The sequence below is a fragment of the Lacerta agilis genome, chromosome 14, assembly GCF_009819535.1.
Source record: "Lacerta agilis isolate rLacAgi1 chromosome 14, rLacAgi1.pri, whole genome shotgun sequence".
Lineage (NCBI taxonomy): Eukaryota > Metazoa > Chordata > Lepidosauria > Squamata > Lacertidae > Lacerta > Lacerta agilis.
In genome coordinates, this window is record NC_046325.1 from 51,684,624 (window position 1) to 51,702,192 (window position 17,569).

The 17,569-nt window shown below is 45.9% G+C and overlaps 1 protein-coding gene across 3 annotated transcripts in view; it reads left to right on the plus strand.

Annotated features, from left to right (window-relative positions):
- Positions 1-16,673, plus strand: part of GRK3 (G protein-coupled receptor kinase 3) — a 119,719-nt gene extending 103,046 nt beyond the window's left edge. The window contains exons 13-22 of one of the 3 annotated variants that reach the window (XM_033169455.1): positions 1,094-1,201; positions 3,233-3,299; positions 4,523-4,623; positions 5,714-5,780; positions 5,995-6,090; positions 6,723-6,885; positions 11,961-12,097; positions 12,256-12,291; positions 14,378-14,491; positions 16,182-16,673. In XM_033169455.1, the coding sequence (XP_033025346.1) occupies positions 1,094-1,201; positions 3,233-3,299; positions 4,523-4,623; positions 5,714-5,780; positions 5,995-6,090; positions 6,723-6,885; positions 11,961-12,097; positions 12,256-12,291; positions 14,378-14,491; positions 16,182-16,343 (1,051 nt within the window). In that variant the 3' untranslated portion in view covers positions 16,344-16,673. The remainder of the gene's footprint in view (positions 1-1,093; positions 1,202-3,232; positions 3,300-4,522; positions 4,624-5,713; positions 5,781-5,994; positions 6,091-6,722; positions 6,886-11,960; positions 12,098-12,255; positions 12,292-14,377; positions 14,492-16,181) is intronic. The other 2 variants (XM_033169457.1, XM_033169456.1) reach the window with 2 other exon arrangements.
- The last annotated feature ends 896 nt before the right edge of the window (positions 16,674-17,569 follow it).

The window sequence follows — 17,569 nt, forward strand, 5'->3', positions numbered from 1 at the left end:
AATGTTTTTAGCGGGCACTGAAAAGAGTACAGTGTCAACAGGCAGCGAATTCCAAAGTGCCGTGCTGCCACTCTAAAAGATTGGTTTCTTACACAAGATCACCAGCAACTCCATGTTGGACTATCAGTCTTAGGTCTGAAATCCTGGAAGGCTGCTGTCAGTCAGTGTAGACAATGTGGTGCTAGATGGATCAGTTGTTTGATTTGGTACAGGGCAGCTTCCCATCTTACTATTTAATTCAGAACTATGAGGTCTAGAAACTAAGTTTATTTTTAGAGAAAGGGCTGTAGCTCAGTGGCAGAGCACCTGCTTTGCATGTCCAGGAAGTTGTTTCTCAGATAAGTTTGATCTCAGCTCCCTGTGGGCAGCACACGCACAGCAAAGTATTTCTCCAAAGCTTCAATATGAAACTTCAATAAGAAACTCATTCTTGAAGTTTAGCCAAGTTCTCTACATTTTTTCATAATTTGGGCACTAAATTGTTGCAGAACCTTCTCACTAAAAGTGTGTGCACCTTTGCTGCATCAAAAGATTGTTAGATTCAGAGACAGTAGTTGTGGGAGTTTCAAGAACATAACAGAAGGAGAGCCTCCTGGATCAGGCCAATGGCTCACCTAGTCCAGCATCCTGTTGCCGCAGTCGCTAAGCAGATGCCTCTTTTGGAAAACCCTCCAGCCCAGACGTGAGTACAAGAGCCCCCATCCCTCCTGTGGCTTCTTCCTACAACTGGTATTCAGATGCCATAGTTGGAGGCAGAGCCGAGCCATCCTGGCTAGTAGCCATTGATAGTCATGTCCTCCATGAACTTGTGCGGTCCTCTTTTAAAACCATCTAGGTTGGCAGCCACCACTGCCTCCCATTGGAGTAAGTTCCATAGTTTTAACTATGTGAATAAGTACTTTCTTTTATCTGTCCTGAATCTGCCTATTTTCAGCTTCATTGGATGTCCACGAGTAACCCTGCCCCTTGCTTGCAGATTTTAGAAATGAACCATTGTAGGTGGTCCATCAAACATTGCCCCCATAGCATCCTAAACTGCAGCCAGGCATTCACTAGTTCTCTGACTCGCTCCTTTTGTCTTCCTTAATCACAGCGGCACCCATGGCTACATGGCTCCCGAGGTGCTCCAGAAAGGGACGGCCTATGACAGCAGCGCAGACTGGTTCTCCTTGGGCTGCATGCTCTTCAAGCTTCTCCGAGGGTGAGCCCCGCCATCCTGGGGAGCACAAAATTGGGGGGGGAGGAATCCTCCTAAGCCTTTGTTGCACACATGAGAAGTGCTTGGAGCTCCTTAGAGCAACAGAGCTTTATGATGAGATGCAAAAAGAATGTGATTTCCAGAATTTTAGAACAATTCCCAAAGATACCGGGTATGTATGTAATTTGCTTTATTTAATCCACACCTCCAACATTTATCCAATCCTAATTTATAAATTAAGTTCAATATATAAGGTGTTAAATACCATTGATAGGGGTTTTTAAAACAGTTCTCATTTAGGTCTGCTGAAATTATATTAGAATGGAAGTTCCAATTCAAGTTTAACCAGTGATCATAGATTGCTAGAATTAATTACTTTATCCAAATGATCAGACTACTGATCAGACTAATATCTTTCATATGTTAGCTAGCATATACCCATTGGAACTTTAAATATTTCTGCTGGGTTATCTATAAGATGTTATGCTGGAAAATGATAAAGAAATAGTGTTCAGCTTTATAACTGCTGCTAAGATTATAATGGTCAAAAATTGAGGGAAAATCTTTATCTCCTGCTGAATGGACTGAGAAAATTTGGTCCATAGTAACTGTGATTAACTGGATGGCCCTTGTAGTCTCTTCCAACTCTATGATTCTATGATTTCAAAAGAATACATAAAAACCAGCCTAGCAGGTTTATGGGAAAATGGCTATTAACTGAAATTCAATGATAATGTCCAACCATACACTGTTTTCAACCTGATGTATTTCTTTATGCTCTTTATCTTTTGTTCCCTTTTTATTAGTAAAATAAACACACACACACACACACACACACACACACTGTATAGTGATGCACCACTTTAGGAAGGTGCAGTTGCAGAATGACACCTCCCTCTCAAACAGCCAAGTATTTAGGAAAATGACATGTGGCTTTGACAAAGGCTTCTACCAGGGTAGGGACATGCCCATGTCAATCACCTAGTGTCACAATGACAATCAGATTATTTGGCACTTTGAAGTGCCAGGGACAGGACTTTGAAGCACCACGCAGGCAGCAAGGCACTGCTAAAATGAAGGAGGGGGTAACCCTTCATTTTAGCAGCTGTTCCAATGCAAACCCTTTCCTGATTCTAAAACAACAGAAACTGCTGAAACTTTGCTGCCTCAGCTAGACTGAGCATGGGTTTTCATTGAAACCTTGGTTTCAGCAGGGCCTTTCCATCCTGCTTAGCCCTGGGTTTGGGTGTGTTCCCTGCAGGGAGTTCTCTTGCTTTACTGGAACTGAGCAGGATTGCCCTCCTTTTGTATCAGCTAATGCACGGTGAGGTCAGTCCTATTTAGTGCTGGGTTCAAGAGCATGAGGAAAGTCTTTCACATGTGCTTCTAGTAGGATTGGCCTGCAAGCCTACTTTGTGCAAAGCTCCAGAAGCTGTGCAGGGGCTTTTGGCCAAGCCCCACCCTTACTTGCACTATACCTGATGTAGGGCATAGGGTGGGTGGGCCTGGCTTGCTCCAAGTGACCTTGTGGACTAGTTGGAGAGGCCCGGCATGCCAAGTGTAGCCCACTGACTGGAGAAGCGCGCGCGCACACACACACACACAGTTTATCTGTTCCATGCCACATCTTGGGTGTTCCTGAATGTCATAGCACAGAACTTCAGGCATTTGAGGAACATGCTTTATTCTTCTACAGTTTAGGATATAAAACTTTTCCCCGGGTATGAAAGGTATCCAAAGGAGCAGATACAAACTTCTCTGTGTGTGGATGCATCTAATGCAGCCTTTGCCAAACTGGTGACCTCAAGATGTTTTGGACTACAACTTCCATCAGCCCCAGCAGGATCATACAACTATGGTGACTAGGGCTGATGGGAGATTTTAATCCCAAACCCCCGGAGGGCACCGGCTAATTTTATTAATCCCATTCTCTCATATGCTGCCTAGTGCTCATGTCCCTGTTTCCTTCCATTCCTTTCTCTCCCTGCTTCCCCACACACCAAATCAGTGCTTTAATTTTTCTTCTTTCTCTAGGCACAGCCCTTTCAGGCAGCACAAGACCAAAGACAAGCATGAGATTGACCGCATGACACTCACTGTGGTAAGGATTCTGAACAATGCCGTTGTGTTTGTGGGAAGGGTCATAGTTCAGTGGAGGAGCATCTGACTTGCAGCAGAAGGTCCCTGCTTCTATCCCCACTGACCTCTCTAGTTAGAGATGGGAGTGATTCCTTTCTGAAATTCTGGAGAGCCTCTGCCAGCCAGCATAGATATTACTGATCTAGAGGGGTCAATGATCTAACTCTGAGTAAGGCAGCTTCCTATGTTTCCTATGATCCTGTTACTCTGCAGTTATACTCTTTGGCCAGACGTGGTTCTGTCTCTGCTTTTGTTCGTTCATTTCAATCATTTACTATACTTCTTTTCAGGTGTAAGCCATCACTCAAAACAGTTTGCAATGATATTAAAATGAAAGATCAGTTGGACGACAATTAATAAAGAGCAGTAATAGCCTCCTTTCTATAAAAAAACTTTTAATAAAAAGCCTGATGAAGCAATACTAAAAGTTAGAGCATCCCAAACTATTCTTTGGCAGCAACAAGAGAGGTTTCTAGCCTCCTTTCTGTAAAAAAAACTTTTAATAAAAAGCCTGATGAAGCAATACTAAAAGTTAGAGCATCCCAAACTATTCTTTGGCAGCAACAAGAGAGGTTTCCTGGGGAGGCTGCCCCAAAGGTGGGCTTCCACCACCTTTGATCATTGATCCAACCATCCACTGAATCTGCCTACGGTATTTTCCTTGTTCAAGACATTCAAAGTGCTTGGCTGCTCTTAGTTCAGGACCAGGAAGACATTTCTTGTTTTAAAGGAGGCTGAACTGTTTTATGGAAAACTAATTCTGTAGTTGTAGTGATGGCCTTAATTGCTTTTGGAACCTGTAGCCTTTGAATTTTGTCTCATTTTATCTTGCTATGCCACTTTGATAACTTTGGCTATGAAGCAGTATATGCATTTGTTAAATAAATAACATCAGCCCTGCAAGGTAGGGCCCAGCCTTGAGAGTAGTAGTTAGAGTGTCAGTGTCAGACAAGGGCTCCCCTACACCATAGCTTCATAGAGTTGGAAGAGACCACAAGGGCCATCCAGTCCAACCCCCCGCCTCCGTGCTGAATGTGCAGAAGTAAGTAGCTTCTTTTTTGCTGCCATCTTTGCTTGCAGATGATCCTGTGGGGTCTTTTTGTGGGTAGGGGGCCCTGATACCTGTCTGGAGGATCCTAACTCCATTCAACTCTCACTGAGCTTATAGCCCTGTTTTGTTCTCAGAATGTGGAATTACCAGAGTCATTTTCCCCTGAACTCAAGTCTGTTTTGGAAGGTCTTCTCCAGCGAGACGTGAGCAAGAGGCTTGGCTGCCAGGGTAGTGGGTAAGTCCTCACTGATAGAAGAAGTGTTGCACGCCTTAAGAACATGCAAAGAGCCAGGCAGCAGATGGAGTAGGCTAAAGATGGCCCAGCCTCCTCTTCTCACAGTGGCCAGCCAGAAGCCCTGCTGGGAAGGCAGAAAGCAGTTGGAGTTCACTGTTGGAGGCAGCAATACCAGTTGCTGCAAGCCACAAGGGGAGAGTGCTCTTGTGTTCAAATCCTGCTTGCAGGTTTCCCACAGGCATCTGGTTGGCCAATGTGAGCAGAGGATGCTGGACTTGAGGGGCCACTGGCCTGTTCCAGCCAGCTGTTACTATGAGTGCAACAGCAGCACTCTCCCTGTTGTGATTTCTAGCAACTGGTGTTTAGGGTTGTGCTGTCTCTGGCAGGGGAGGTGGAACATAGCCATCATGGCTGAAGTTAAAAGCCCTCAGAAGTTTTGTTTTACTTCAGTCTTAAACAAAATATCTAGGGCTGCCCTTGCTGAATAAATTAATCAGTGAAAAGACACCCTTCATATATTGGTTGCAGATTTTGTTTTAAAAAATCACTAATACAAGTAATACAGACTGCAAGCCCTGTCTTCAAAGAGGCATTCCTTCCCTGTTCCTCTCGCATAGGACAGAATGCCTTGTATGATGCCCCCTACAACACAAGAGAAGTGCATAGTCTAAAAATGAACAGAAAAGCAAAAGAAGCATGCTGTTTGCTTCAGAACGTATGCAAATAAAATTGATCAATTTGTCAAATAGCAGTGCAGTCCTGAGAAAATATGTTGGTTTTCCATTTCTATAGATTGATACTCTGATGTCTTAGATAGCACCTAGATAGCCCTGAGCTACTTTTCAAAATATTTATAGCAGCAGGAGACTCAGGAGATTGTGCACCTGCTTTTCATGCAGGAGGTCCCAGGTTAAGTCCCGGGCCGTGTCTCCTGCCTGAAGAGCTGATGCAAGTCAATGTAGACAATACTGAGCTAGAAGGACAGTTTGCCAGATGCCATATAGAGCACCTCAGTGTTCATAGCAAATTAGCCTGCCTGAAAACGTTATGGCCTAAAACAATCACCATCTGGTTGCAATTCATTCCTCAGGGCACAGGAAGTGAAGGAGCACCCCTTCTTCAAAGGCATTGACTGGCAGTACGTCTACTTGCAAAAGGTGAGCTGCTGCTATCTTTTAATCACACCCCTTATGTACGCTTGTACGTTTTTTGTTTGAGGCACCAAAACTTCAAATGGGCGTTTGATGTAGTTTTGTGCTGAATTTTTGCCCTGTTGTTTGTTTTTAATTCTTACCACACATTGTCCTGATAGCTCTCCTCTGTATCACCATGGCCTGTGGATTTGTAACACAGCTGCTCTTGCTTTGGCAGTACACGCCGCCTCTGATTCCTCCGCGGGGAGAAGTAAATGCAGCGGATGCTTTTGACATTGGCTCCTTCGATGAGGAAGACACAAAAGGCATCAAGGTGTGAGGGGGACATTTTCCTTTAGCCATTGAGACCAGAGGAGGTGGGCTGTTTGTGATTTCCACCATGCTCACCCAGAAGCTTCTTGTGCTTCTCGTTTGACCCTCCTGTGCAAGAGGCCACTCTAAACAGGTCCCACAGGAAGGCAGATGCCAAGTCTTCTTGGCTGCCAGTGGTCCATAATGGGATGGGAGAGTGATGGCAAGTGAGGGTGATGGATGGGGAAGGTGCAGTGTAGTTGAGGATGTGTCCTTAACACTTGCCCAGCTGGTGCAAGGATTACTGAGAGAATACATGAAGGGCTGTTCGAAGATTTCCCCAACATGATGACCTCTAGGGACATGTTGGACTCCAATTCCCATCAGCCCTAGCCAGTGGTCAAGGATGTTGGGAGTTGTAGTTGTAGTTGTACATTCAACGTTAAGAATTGTTTTATGACTGTTGGGTTTGAGGTTGGGACTTGAGGACCAATTTCTCCCAGTAGGATTACTCCCCCTCTCCAGATTGATTATATATTTTTAATCCATAGACATAATTCCAATCAGTTTTATGGATATGATGGAAGGCATCTGGTTTTGCCTTTTTCGTGATTTCTTTCTCTCTGCTTCCTTGAATTGCCCACTTTTTATCAGTTGCTTGATAGTGACCAAGAACTGTACAAGAACTTTCCCCTGGTCATCTCGGAGCGCTGGCAACAAGAAGTGGCAGAAACGGTTTATGATGCAGTGAACAGTGACACAGACAAGATCGAAGCGAGGAAGCGAGTGAAGAACAAGCAACTGGGGCACGAGGAAGGTAGCAAAGGCAGCTCTGGTTCTGGAATATGAGGTGGGATTTGCCAAGTCATGGCAGAGAGTGTGAGGGTCTTTGGGGGCTGATTTCTGCTCTCCCATCATTAAGAACTTCTTTTTAGGATTCCTTTAGTGCTCTCTTGCACTGCTGTTTGACTTCTTAAGGAGAGGGGCCTGGAAGTTCTTCCTGCTGAATCCCAGATGCATAAGGATTGACTGTGTCCACTGGAGACCTGCTTGTTAGTTTCTTTATTCAGATAGCACCCTCATTGTGGGCAGTGCTTTAGAAGAGGACAGGTCCCTACCCTGGTGGGAAGCACAGCGGACAAAAGGGAAAGGGGAAGGAAGTGAAGGAAGTGTTAGACGGGACACAAATTTGGAATTATTTTTGTTGTGCGTACCGAGGCTGGATTACAGTGGGATCTGAGAGCATGAGTGCTGAGCAAAACATGACTTTTGAGGATGGATCCAAATGAAGCAAAGCATCATAGGACAGGTGATTTTGTGTTTCCAAGCACAAAGGGCAGCAAAGGTCTTTGGGTGGGAGGCTTCAGGCAGTGGAGGGTGGTGGAGCGGCAGAAGCGAATGTTACCAGCATGGATGTTGTGCAGGAGGCTCGTTATTGCTGTGTGTGAGCTGGTGATTCTCAAGTCCCTCTGGTACAACTGCATTTTGCTCACATTCATCCCTGTTGCCCTCCCATCCTGAGAGGATAGGAAGATCCATTGGCCCATCTAGTCCCACAGTGACCAAGCAGATGCCAGTGGGAAACTTGCAGGCAGCATTCAAGCATAAGAACACTGCAGTTTCCAGTGATATTTGGAAGCACTTACCATGGTGGCAGAGCATAGCTATCATGGCTAGTATCCAGAGAATCAAACTTTATTGTTATGATCTCAGATCTGCCACTAGAATAAAGTTGTAACAGTAAAGATTGGCTATTAGCCATGGATTTGGCCAATCCTCTTTTAAAGCCACCCAAATTGGTAGCCATCACTGTCTCCTATGGGGAAGGAGTTCCATAGTTTAACTATGTGCTATGTGAAGGACTTTTTTTGTCCCAAATCTTCCAATATTCATCTTCAGGTAACTACCAGCTGGTGAGCTTGACATCAATACCAGGAAACGTCCTAGAATAGATAATTCAACAGTTGGTCTGTGAGCATTTAGAAAAGGATGCCGTGATTACTAAAACCCAGCATGGGTTTCTCAAAATAAGTCATGCCAGACCAATCTGATTTCTTTCTTGGATGGAATTACAAACTTGGTGGGTCAGGGAAATGCTGTGGACATAGTGGATCTTGATTTCAGCAAGGCTTTTGACAAAGTCCCCCATAATATTTTCACAAGGAAGCTGGTAAAATGTGGGTCGAGTGAGGTTTGGTGGATTTGTAGCTGGTTGACTGACTGAATCCAAAGAGCACTCATTAATGGTTCCTCATCATCCTGGGAAAAAGTGATAAGAGGGGTGCCGCAGGGTTCTGTTCTGGGCCTGCTGTTGTTCAGTGTATTTATAAATTACTTGGATGAAGGAATTGAGGGGATGTTCATCCAATTTGCAGGTGACACCAAACTGGGAGGGGGAGCTAATGACGCAGACGACAGAATCAGAATTCAAAATAACTTTAACAAATTGGAGAACTGGGCACAAGCTAAGAAAATGAATTTTAATAGGGACAAATGTCAGGTTCTGCACTTAGGTGGAAAGAACCAGATGCACAAATATAAGATGGAAGGCACCTTGCTTCTCAGGGTCTTGGTGGACCACAAGCTTAAAATGAGTAAACAATGTGATGCAGCAGCAAAAAAATCTAACATTCTAGGCTGCATCAACAGAGGTCTAGTGTCCAGATCAGGGGTCAGCAAGCCTTCCTGGGGATGGGCCAGATCACTCCCGCAGAGTGGGCCATACGGGCGCAGTATGATGGCGGAAATCGTTTGTGCGCATGCCCAGACACCGAAAATCGTGCCTATGCAGAAGCGATTTTTGGCATCTGAGCATGCACACAAGCGATTTCTGGTGCCACAGACATGCACACAAGCGATTTCCAGTGCCGCGGACATGTGCACAAGCGATTTCTGGAGCCATGGAAGAGAGTCCCCGCGCAGCGTGTGGCTTCGTTCGGGGGCAGCTTGTGGGCCAGATAAACGACCCCCGTGGGCCGCTTCCGGCCCATGGGCCTTAGGTTGCCGACCTCTGGTCCAGATCAAGGGAATTAATAGTACCATTCTCTTCTGCTTTGGTCAGACCACACCTGGAATACTGTGTCTAATTCTGGGCACCACAATTTTAAGAAGGGTATTTGGAAATGTGTGGAGAGGAGGCCAGCCAAGATGATCAGGGGTCTAGAAGTGAAACCTTATGAGGAAGCTGGGTATGTTTAGCCTGGAAAAGAGGAAAGTGAGAGGAGATATGATAGCCATCTTCAAATATCTTAAGAGCTGTCACATGGAAGCTTCTTTTCTCCTGCTCTGGAGGGTAGGACTCAAACCAATGGCTTCCAGTTAAAAGAAAGGAGATTCCAACTAAACATTCAGAAAAACTTTCTGACAGTAAGAGCTGTTTGGCAGTGGAACAGACTCTCAAGGGAGGTGGTGGACACTCCTTCCTTGGAAGTTTTTAAGCAGAGGTTGGATGGCCATCTATCATGCATGCTTTAGCTGAGATTCTTGCATTGCAGGATGCAAGATGACCCTGGGTACCCTTCCATCTCTAAGATTCTATGATTCTCTGATTGGATGTCCACTAGTGCTACTACTACTTCTGCTGCTTCCTCTCTAAAGAAAAAAGGAGAGCCCTGCAGCAGTTGAATCAGACCAGAGGGGACCCATTTAGCCCAGTGGGTCCAGATGCCTCCAAGGCAGCCCCCAAGCAGGAGAAAAATGCAACCGTCTTCTCCCACTGTTGCCCACTGGCAGTTGGCAGGATGACTCTCAATATAGTGGTGGCGCAGAGACATCAGGGCCCCTCTTTCTCCCTTAATTTGCCTTGTCCCTTTGATAGCCACTTCAGCCAGATATTTTGCAACAGAGAATTAGCGCCTGCCCATAGCTCAGTTTAATATGGATTGTCAACCCCTCTCGTGCCTCATTTTATTCCCTGCTCCATACAGAGTTCTCCTCAGGGGCTGCTTTGGCACCTGGAGCGGTGTGGGCAGGGAGAGCCGCCCATGGGAGCGTCACAATGACCCATGCACGGGGGTGCCACGGCAATCTGCCCAGGGGGCGGCACGGCAAGCTGCCCTCAGAGTCCGCCTGGCAGACACAATCCCCACGCTGGTGTTTCAGGCATCACTCCCAGGAGAGACGCATGGCTTGGACATGCTGCCGACCCCCGCAGTGTGCCATTTTATCACCCCCCTCAAGGATGACACCCGGGGCAAGCCGTACCCCCCTTCCTACACCCCTGGTTCTCCAACTACTGCTGTCCCACTTTCTCCTACCTAAAGCTGAAGATTCCCTATGCTTTGAAAATCCCAATAGAAAATTGCATAGGGAATCTCCAGCTTTAGGGAGAAGCGGTAACATGATTGAAGTTTATAATGGAATTAGGGGAGACTATACAGTTAAAATCCTGGGGAAAACTTTGGAAAGAATGGTGGAGATTTACAGCTTCAGAGGGGATAAAAGAAAATATGTACAAAACCAAAGATAATTTATGCTGGAGATGTGGAAAAGAAATAGGGACGTTTATTCATATGTGGTGGCACTGTGGTAAAATTTTAAAAATTTGGACCCAAATTTTTGAAGAAATTAAGAAGATATTGAAATATAATATTAAAAAAAATCCGGAAGCTTTTTTAATAGGTATACTAGATGAAGGAATAAAGAAGGAAGATGAAAAATTATTTCTCTATGCAGTAGCGGCAGCAAGGATACTGATCGCATCATATTGGAAGACACAAGAAGTACCAAATATACAGGAATGGCAAGAGAAATTATATAGCTACCTGGATCTGGCAAAACTAACAGAATTAATAAGAGGCGGTAGTAACCAAAATTTTAATCAAAGTTGGGGGAAATTCGGAGTTTATATGAAAAAACAGTTCCCTAATATAAAAACTTGGATCCATTTTTAATTTTCTGTATCGGTAATAAGGGGAAGGAAAGATAAGAGGTTAATAAATCTACAAGAAGTTTGGCTGAGGAAAGCAGCATCGAATAACTTAGTTAAGCAACCTGAGAGGAGGGCAAGCGGAAGCCTAAGAAGTTGGCAGGATTGGAAGTCTACAATCAGGTATTATGATTTATGATTAATTTTGATTTGTTATTATTTATTTAACGGAAGTAGGGAATATTGATTTGTTACTAATAGAATGAATGAATATGCATGATTTGTCTTGGTTGTATTTTATTGGTGTATTTTGTTATGTTATGATATTTTAGGTTTAGGGTTTTTTGTGTTGTTGGCTGTTCTGTTGTGTTTTGTTTTTAATGTATGAATGTGATAATTTTCAATAAAGATTAAAAAAAGATGCTTAATGCATAGCATTAAGAATTGGGCAGAGAAAAGTTTTTCCTCCTTTTCTTAGAACACAGTGTTGGAAGATTCAGTACAGATGAAAGAAAGTCCTTCTAAACACAGCACATAGTTAAACTATGGAGGCAGTGAGGCCACCAAAGAGGATGACACAAATTAATGGAAAGAGAGGGTCTTTTTAAGACTACTAGCCAAGATGGCGATGCTCTGCCTCCACAGTTGGAGGCAGCAGTGCTTCTGAATAGAAGCTGTTAGAAACCACAGGAGGGGAGAGTGCTGTTGGTGGGTTTCCTGTTGTACCTGACTGGCCCCTGTGAGAACAGAATGCTGGATTAGAAGAACCATTGGCCCAATCCAGCAAACTCTCCTTATGCTCTTAAAATGTGTGATAGCAGTAGTTGGAGGAGAATGCTAGTACATGGACATGGGGGAATTGAGGCATAAGGATTTCACAAGCCACGTATGGGTGGCCCTCTGACTGTAGCCTCCAGGGACCTCTTTCTGGCATGTCTTCCTCTGCAAATTGCTCCTTGTGCCAATGGACCTATAGAGTTGCAAAGCTCTCCCCTTAATGGTGACATTTTTCTGCCTTGTGACAGACTATGCTCTGGGGAAGGACTGCATCATGCACGGGTACATGCTGAAGCTGGGGAACCCCTTCCTGACTCAGTGGCAGAGACGCTATTTTTACCTCTTTCCAAACCGGCTTGAATGGCGTGGAGAAGGAGAGTCACGAGTGAGTTGGGCATCTAGGCTGGCAGGGGGAGGGAGTGGTGGCGGTGGGTGCTCTGCCTCCTCCCCGGTGTGCTGAGGCTTGAGGGGCCAAACACAGGAGGGACATGCCAAGCTCCAGGTGCTCCAGGTAGCCTGTAATCTTCTTGTTTCCCTGTTTAGGACACCTGGCGCACTTACACAAAAAGACGCAAGCGGGTAAGGCAATGAAACCTGCCTAGCAGCATTTCCCAAAGCACCACCCCTGCAGGGATGATTTACAAGCTCTGAGGAAGTGAATCCAGCTCCTGTGAACCCCAGATGGCCACCCACAGAGCTGGGAGGCTGGATGGCTCTCTACTTTTGCCCTTCTCCTCTCTTCCCACTCTGGCTCTGCTGAGCTGGGCTGGCTGAGGCTGATGGGACTAGCTGCCTGAAACACCTGGAGAGCACCATTTTGGCTGAACATGGCACTTCTGCTCTTGAGGCTGAAGAATTATCACCCTCTAAGGGAGCTGCCCCAAAACATTTCTAAATCTGGCACTTGTCTGGGTTACTTTTTTCACCAGGCAGGAAGTGTGCCCAGATCCACTGTGGGCTCCACTTGTGGCCCTTTTTTGGTTGCAAGAATGAAGCTCTGCTCCTTTAGCTTTCGATTCAGGCGAAGTGTGTCACAGGTCCTGGGCTTTTGGGAACTGCTGCTTTGTAAGGGTGACCCCAAGACGTGCCCTGTAGCAGCTGTAGAAGAGAGCATCTTAGTTGCTGCTTTAGGGGAATTCATCTGTTCACCTGGGAAACTTCCCCGCTTTCCTTGCAGCACCCATGGTTTTTACCAGAGCTCCCCTTTTCTCTCCTGCTGTTTACAGAATTATTGTTATGACTGATTTCTTTTCGCATCTTTGGGCCCCATTGAAAATGGTAAACTATCCATGAAAGGGCTTTGGGACACACACCCATGCTAGTCACAGAAAAAAGCAAAAACTTTTTTTCTGTCTGCTTCTCTAGAGGGCAGGATTGGATCTCAGGGGCTGAACATGAGGAAAAGCTGAGCCATAGGAAGACATTGCCTAGAGGGGTGCTGGGCTGTTCCTCCAGCTAGAGGTCTTCGTGCAAAGCCTGTGCAACCATCTGTTGGAGGGGCTCTCATGCTGAATTTCCTGTATTGAGTAGTGCAGTAGGGTGGACTAGAAGCCTTCATCTGATCTGACTGTGTTCACTTAAAGCTACTGGTACATAATCAGCGGTGTTAAAAGTAAATCATTGGGGGGGGAGAGAAATATGCCTAACCAAAACCATATTCACTTCCTGTCTGAATACTCATGAACCACCTGGGGTAAAAAGGTGTGTGTCGACCTCAGACATGGCCAAACAGCCCTCCAGATATTTTGGGACTACAATTCCCATAATCCCTGACCACTGGTCCTGTTAGCTGTTATGATTTGTAATCCCAAAACATCTGGGGGGGGGGCAAGTTTGGCCATCCATAAGGGGATGCCTTGGAATAATTGCCACCCCTTTTCCCTCCATAAATATTGTAGAACCTTCAGTATTCAGCATCTGAGAAATTTTCCAGGCAATGACTTGGGGGTTGGGTAGGGAAAACAGGAAGAAGTTGTAATATGCCATTGCTTCTAGGCTTAGATACCAAAACTTGAAACATCAGCTGGGTCTCCTTCCTGGTCTGCCCTGTGGGAAAAGATTGCCCTGTGGAAGGAAAAGGCCCACCCTGTTGATTCTCCAGCAGAAACAAATCTCAGCCCACTTGCTGCATGTCCTGTCTCCCACCCCAGGAGAAGACAGGATGGGAGGACAGGAAGCGCGCTGGTGACCAACCCCCCTACAAAATGCCCTTACTTAGATCTTTCCCATCCAAGTTTGAGGGGGACACAAGGAGAGATGAGGACTTGGGTTTGGCATGCATGAACAGCTTTCAGAAAAGTGTAAGAAAGGAAGGGATATTATTTTCCACATGTAGCATTTTTTAAATGAAGACCTTTGGGGTCCTTTGCTTAGCAAAACATCACCTTTTCCTTTGGTTTGACAAAGCCACAACCCTTGTGATGCTGTGCACACATTGTGACACTTATGAGTTGCCTTGCGAGGAAGCCCGCTCCTCGCACTGCCTCTGTAGAGAGAAGCTAGCTGTACCGCTGCTAAGATTCCTTCCTTTTCCAAAGTCCCACCTCCCCCCCCATAAGCAATTTATGAAGAAAGCTGGATTTGGGTTGTGACCAGTTTCACTCTCAGAGCTGTGGTTGCAGCTGGGCCTTCAGTTCAACCTGTCTTTCCTTTTTTGCTTCCTTAGCAAAATTTGCTGACTATGGAACAAATTTTGTCGGTGGAAGAAACTCAGATCAAGGACAAAAAATGCATCTTACTCAGAATTAAAGGGGGGAAGCAGTTTGTCCTGCAGTGTGAGGTAGGTTGTGTGTCTTTGAGGGATGAAGGGAGGGAGGTCCTGAAGCTTAAATGTCTTTTTAGAGGTGGGGCTGACTGTTCAAAACTCAAAACTGTTAATGTAGGAAATGCTTCCCTCCACACACACGAAAAGTTGAGCATGTTTTGATTATCTAAGTAAGCTCTTTCAAGTGCTGAGAGTATACCCTCATTGTCCCAGTAATCCTTACCCTCCACCACCAGTATAATTGGGGAGGTGCTGAAAGTCAGAGCACCCATTTGCTGTGCATAAGGTCCCAGATTCAGGCCCCAGCCAATTAAGGCTGGGGAAATGACCTCATCCATAAATTGAGGGAGCTGCTGCCAGTCACTGTTGATAATACTGAGCTTGGTGGACCAGCAATCTGCTTTCTGTGCTCCTAAATGTTCCCATTTTGCAGATATGGGAACTGAGACTGATAGAACAGTGTGGTGGCTAAAGCAGTCTGCTGAGTTTATGGCAGTGACAAGGTTTGGGCCTGTGGATTTTTCTAGCTCACATCTGTTGGAATTATCATGACCTCAGAAGCCAGCAGTGATTGAGGCATGGTGTTGGAGGCTGCAGCATCAGCTGCTCAGGAACCAGTCCTACATCTGGCCCAGTGAGGTGATCGGACACCCTTAGGACTGGCAGGAGCCCCATGAATCAGATTCTGCAGCACCAGGGCTTGTGGACCCATGTGAGCACCTTGCCCTGAGCCACTGCCTTGCCTGCTCAGGGATGCACAAGGGAAAATGCCTGTCCTGAGGCCAGAGTACTAGCCCTTTAAGAAAGGTGTGGCACCTATGAGCAGTAAGCTTGGAGGCAGAGGCTTGAAAAGCCTCGCAAGCTCTTGCTGGAGCAGGTCACTCATCCAAAGCGTTTCACTGCTCTGCTGTCCACTAGTTCTTCTAGGAGCATGCAGTGGGCATGGAGAAAGCTGGTGGGGCCTTTAAAATAGTAGAAGAACAGGCTGGGTGTGCCTTGAGCCACACTAGCCATTCTCTTGCACCAGCAGCAACTTTGGGCATGTTTCTACCTTAAATATATTTTGAGCCATTTTAGCACATAAAATACCATTGTTGGCTAACGCAGGGTAATGTTGCATCCCTCTTGGAGCACACCTCTTTCTGAACCCAGATGTCCGTAGGAACAGATTTGTTCAAATTAAAGTTCTGTGTTTCTGAGGACTGTAAAACTTTTTTGAGAGAGTGATTCCCTCATTTAAGTTAGCTTTAGCCACCCTGCTAGGAATTCCTGAGACATTTGCTGTCTGACTTACAAAAGCAGCTTTGTCTCTGCCCCAACTCCTTTGGAGGGAATCAACCAGTCTTGCACATTCCCCACCACACTGTACAATAAAATAGTTGCATGCTTCCACCTGGCCCCTAGCATTTACAAATAGCAGCTTTGAACTTGCCGAGTCAGACTCTTTAGCTCAGTAATGCCTACACTGGCTGCCAGTGACACTCTGGGATCTTTAATTTCACTAGGCATTCCAAGAGTCAAACTAGGGACCTTCTGCATGCAAGGCTGTGGGCTCCCAACTTCCGGTAGTGTTTGTCACATCTCTATCAAGAGTCTTGCCTCAATGAGTTCAAAACTGAATGGGACAAATTGTAGTTATCTTGCTGATACAATGGATTCTGAAGAAAAAACTGATTTTTGTGTGTGCGCATTTGTTTTTCCCCAGAGTGACCCAGAGTTTGTACAATGGAAGAAGGAACTGACCGAAACGTTCACAGAAGCACAGCGGCTCTTACGGCGGGCACCCAAGTTCCTGAATAAATCCCGCTCTGCAGTTGTGGAGCTCTCCAAGCCCCCCCTCAGCCACAGGAGCAGCAATGGCATTTAGAACCCAGGCAAGGAAAGGCTGTGCCATTGCAGGGGATGTCTGTCTGTCTGTCTGTCGCTGCATCACTGTTAGTACCTTGCCCACTCCCCGGAGTTGGGTGAAGGGCTCAAGGGCAAGTGCTGAGCTCAGAGAATAGTGGCACAGGGACCAAGGCCTCGGAGAAGGCTGATGCAGCAACCAGGGGGTGGGGAGGGGAGTTGTTGTCAACAAAGGAGCAGACAAAAGGAGTGTCTTGCACTCACAGGCAAGCCTCCAAAAATGTTGCTTATTTGCAATAAACCTCTTCAGGTGCATACTGTAGACTTGCCATCTGAAAGGGCAACTACCTGATTTTCATGACTACATTTTTATGCCACGGGGCTGGGTGTTGGACCTGTGGAAAGAGTTGCCACCTTCCAGGGTGGGCTGACTCCTCCCATGCCATCACCAGTGACTTCCATATCCACATTCTGTTCTGCTGGCCACCAATAGCATGTCTCCTTTTTCCCTGTCCTTGGAATGGACTGAACTGTGTCCTGTGGTTTTAAATGTTGTTGTTGTTGCTGCTGCTTCTAGGGGAACGAACACTTCGTGCTGGACAGCAGTTGATGATGAGCTGATGGGCAGAAACCGTGTGTGTGTGTGTGTGTGTGTGTGTGTGTGTGTGTGCTAGTGTTGTTCAGTTGTGTAAGTGTTTCTGTGTGCTTTTCCTGGTTTTTTTCTTTTACATTTTTTTTTTTTTTTTGCTGCTGGTTTACAGGGAATGCAAAATCAGCTTCTCTCCATTCCTGGCCAATGGCACTTTCTTTTAGAAATGTTTAAAACAAATCCAGTTTTAAGATCCTATTCGATTGGGTTGCAGATGGATGTGGATTTTTTTGCTGTCCCAAAGTGTCGCCCTGACAATCTTGTCTTGCAAGGGATGCTGTTGGCCTCAGGCAACTGCAGAGGGAAGCAGCAGGAAGGATGAGAGAGAGAGTGAAGCCTGGCTACTGGCCATTCAGGGGGTCATACAGAAATGACTGGAAAAAATGACCCCGCCACATCACTTTTGCAGAATAATATTGGAAGTCCCTTTTCGCTGGACTGGATCTTGAAGGGAGGACATTCTGTAGCATATGAAGAGCATTGATGCTCTCCTCCCCAGGGCTCTATCATTATTTTATTGTGTGCATGTTGCTGCCATTGGACAAGACAAGAGCTTGGTTCATCTTGTCTGGTTGGTTGTGGAAAACTTCTGCAGCCCA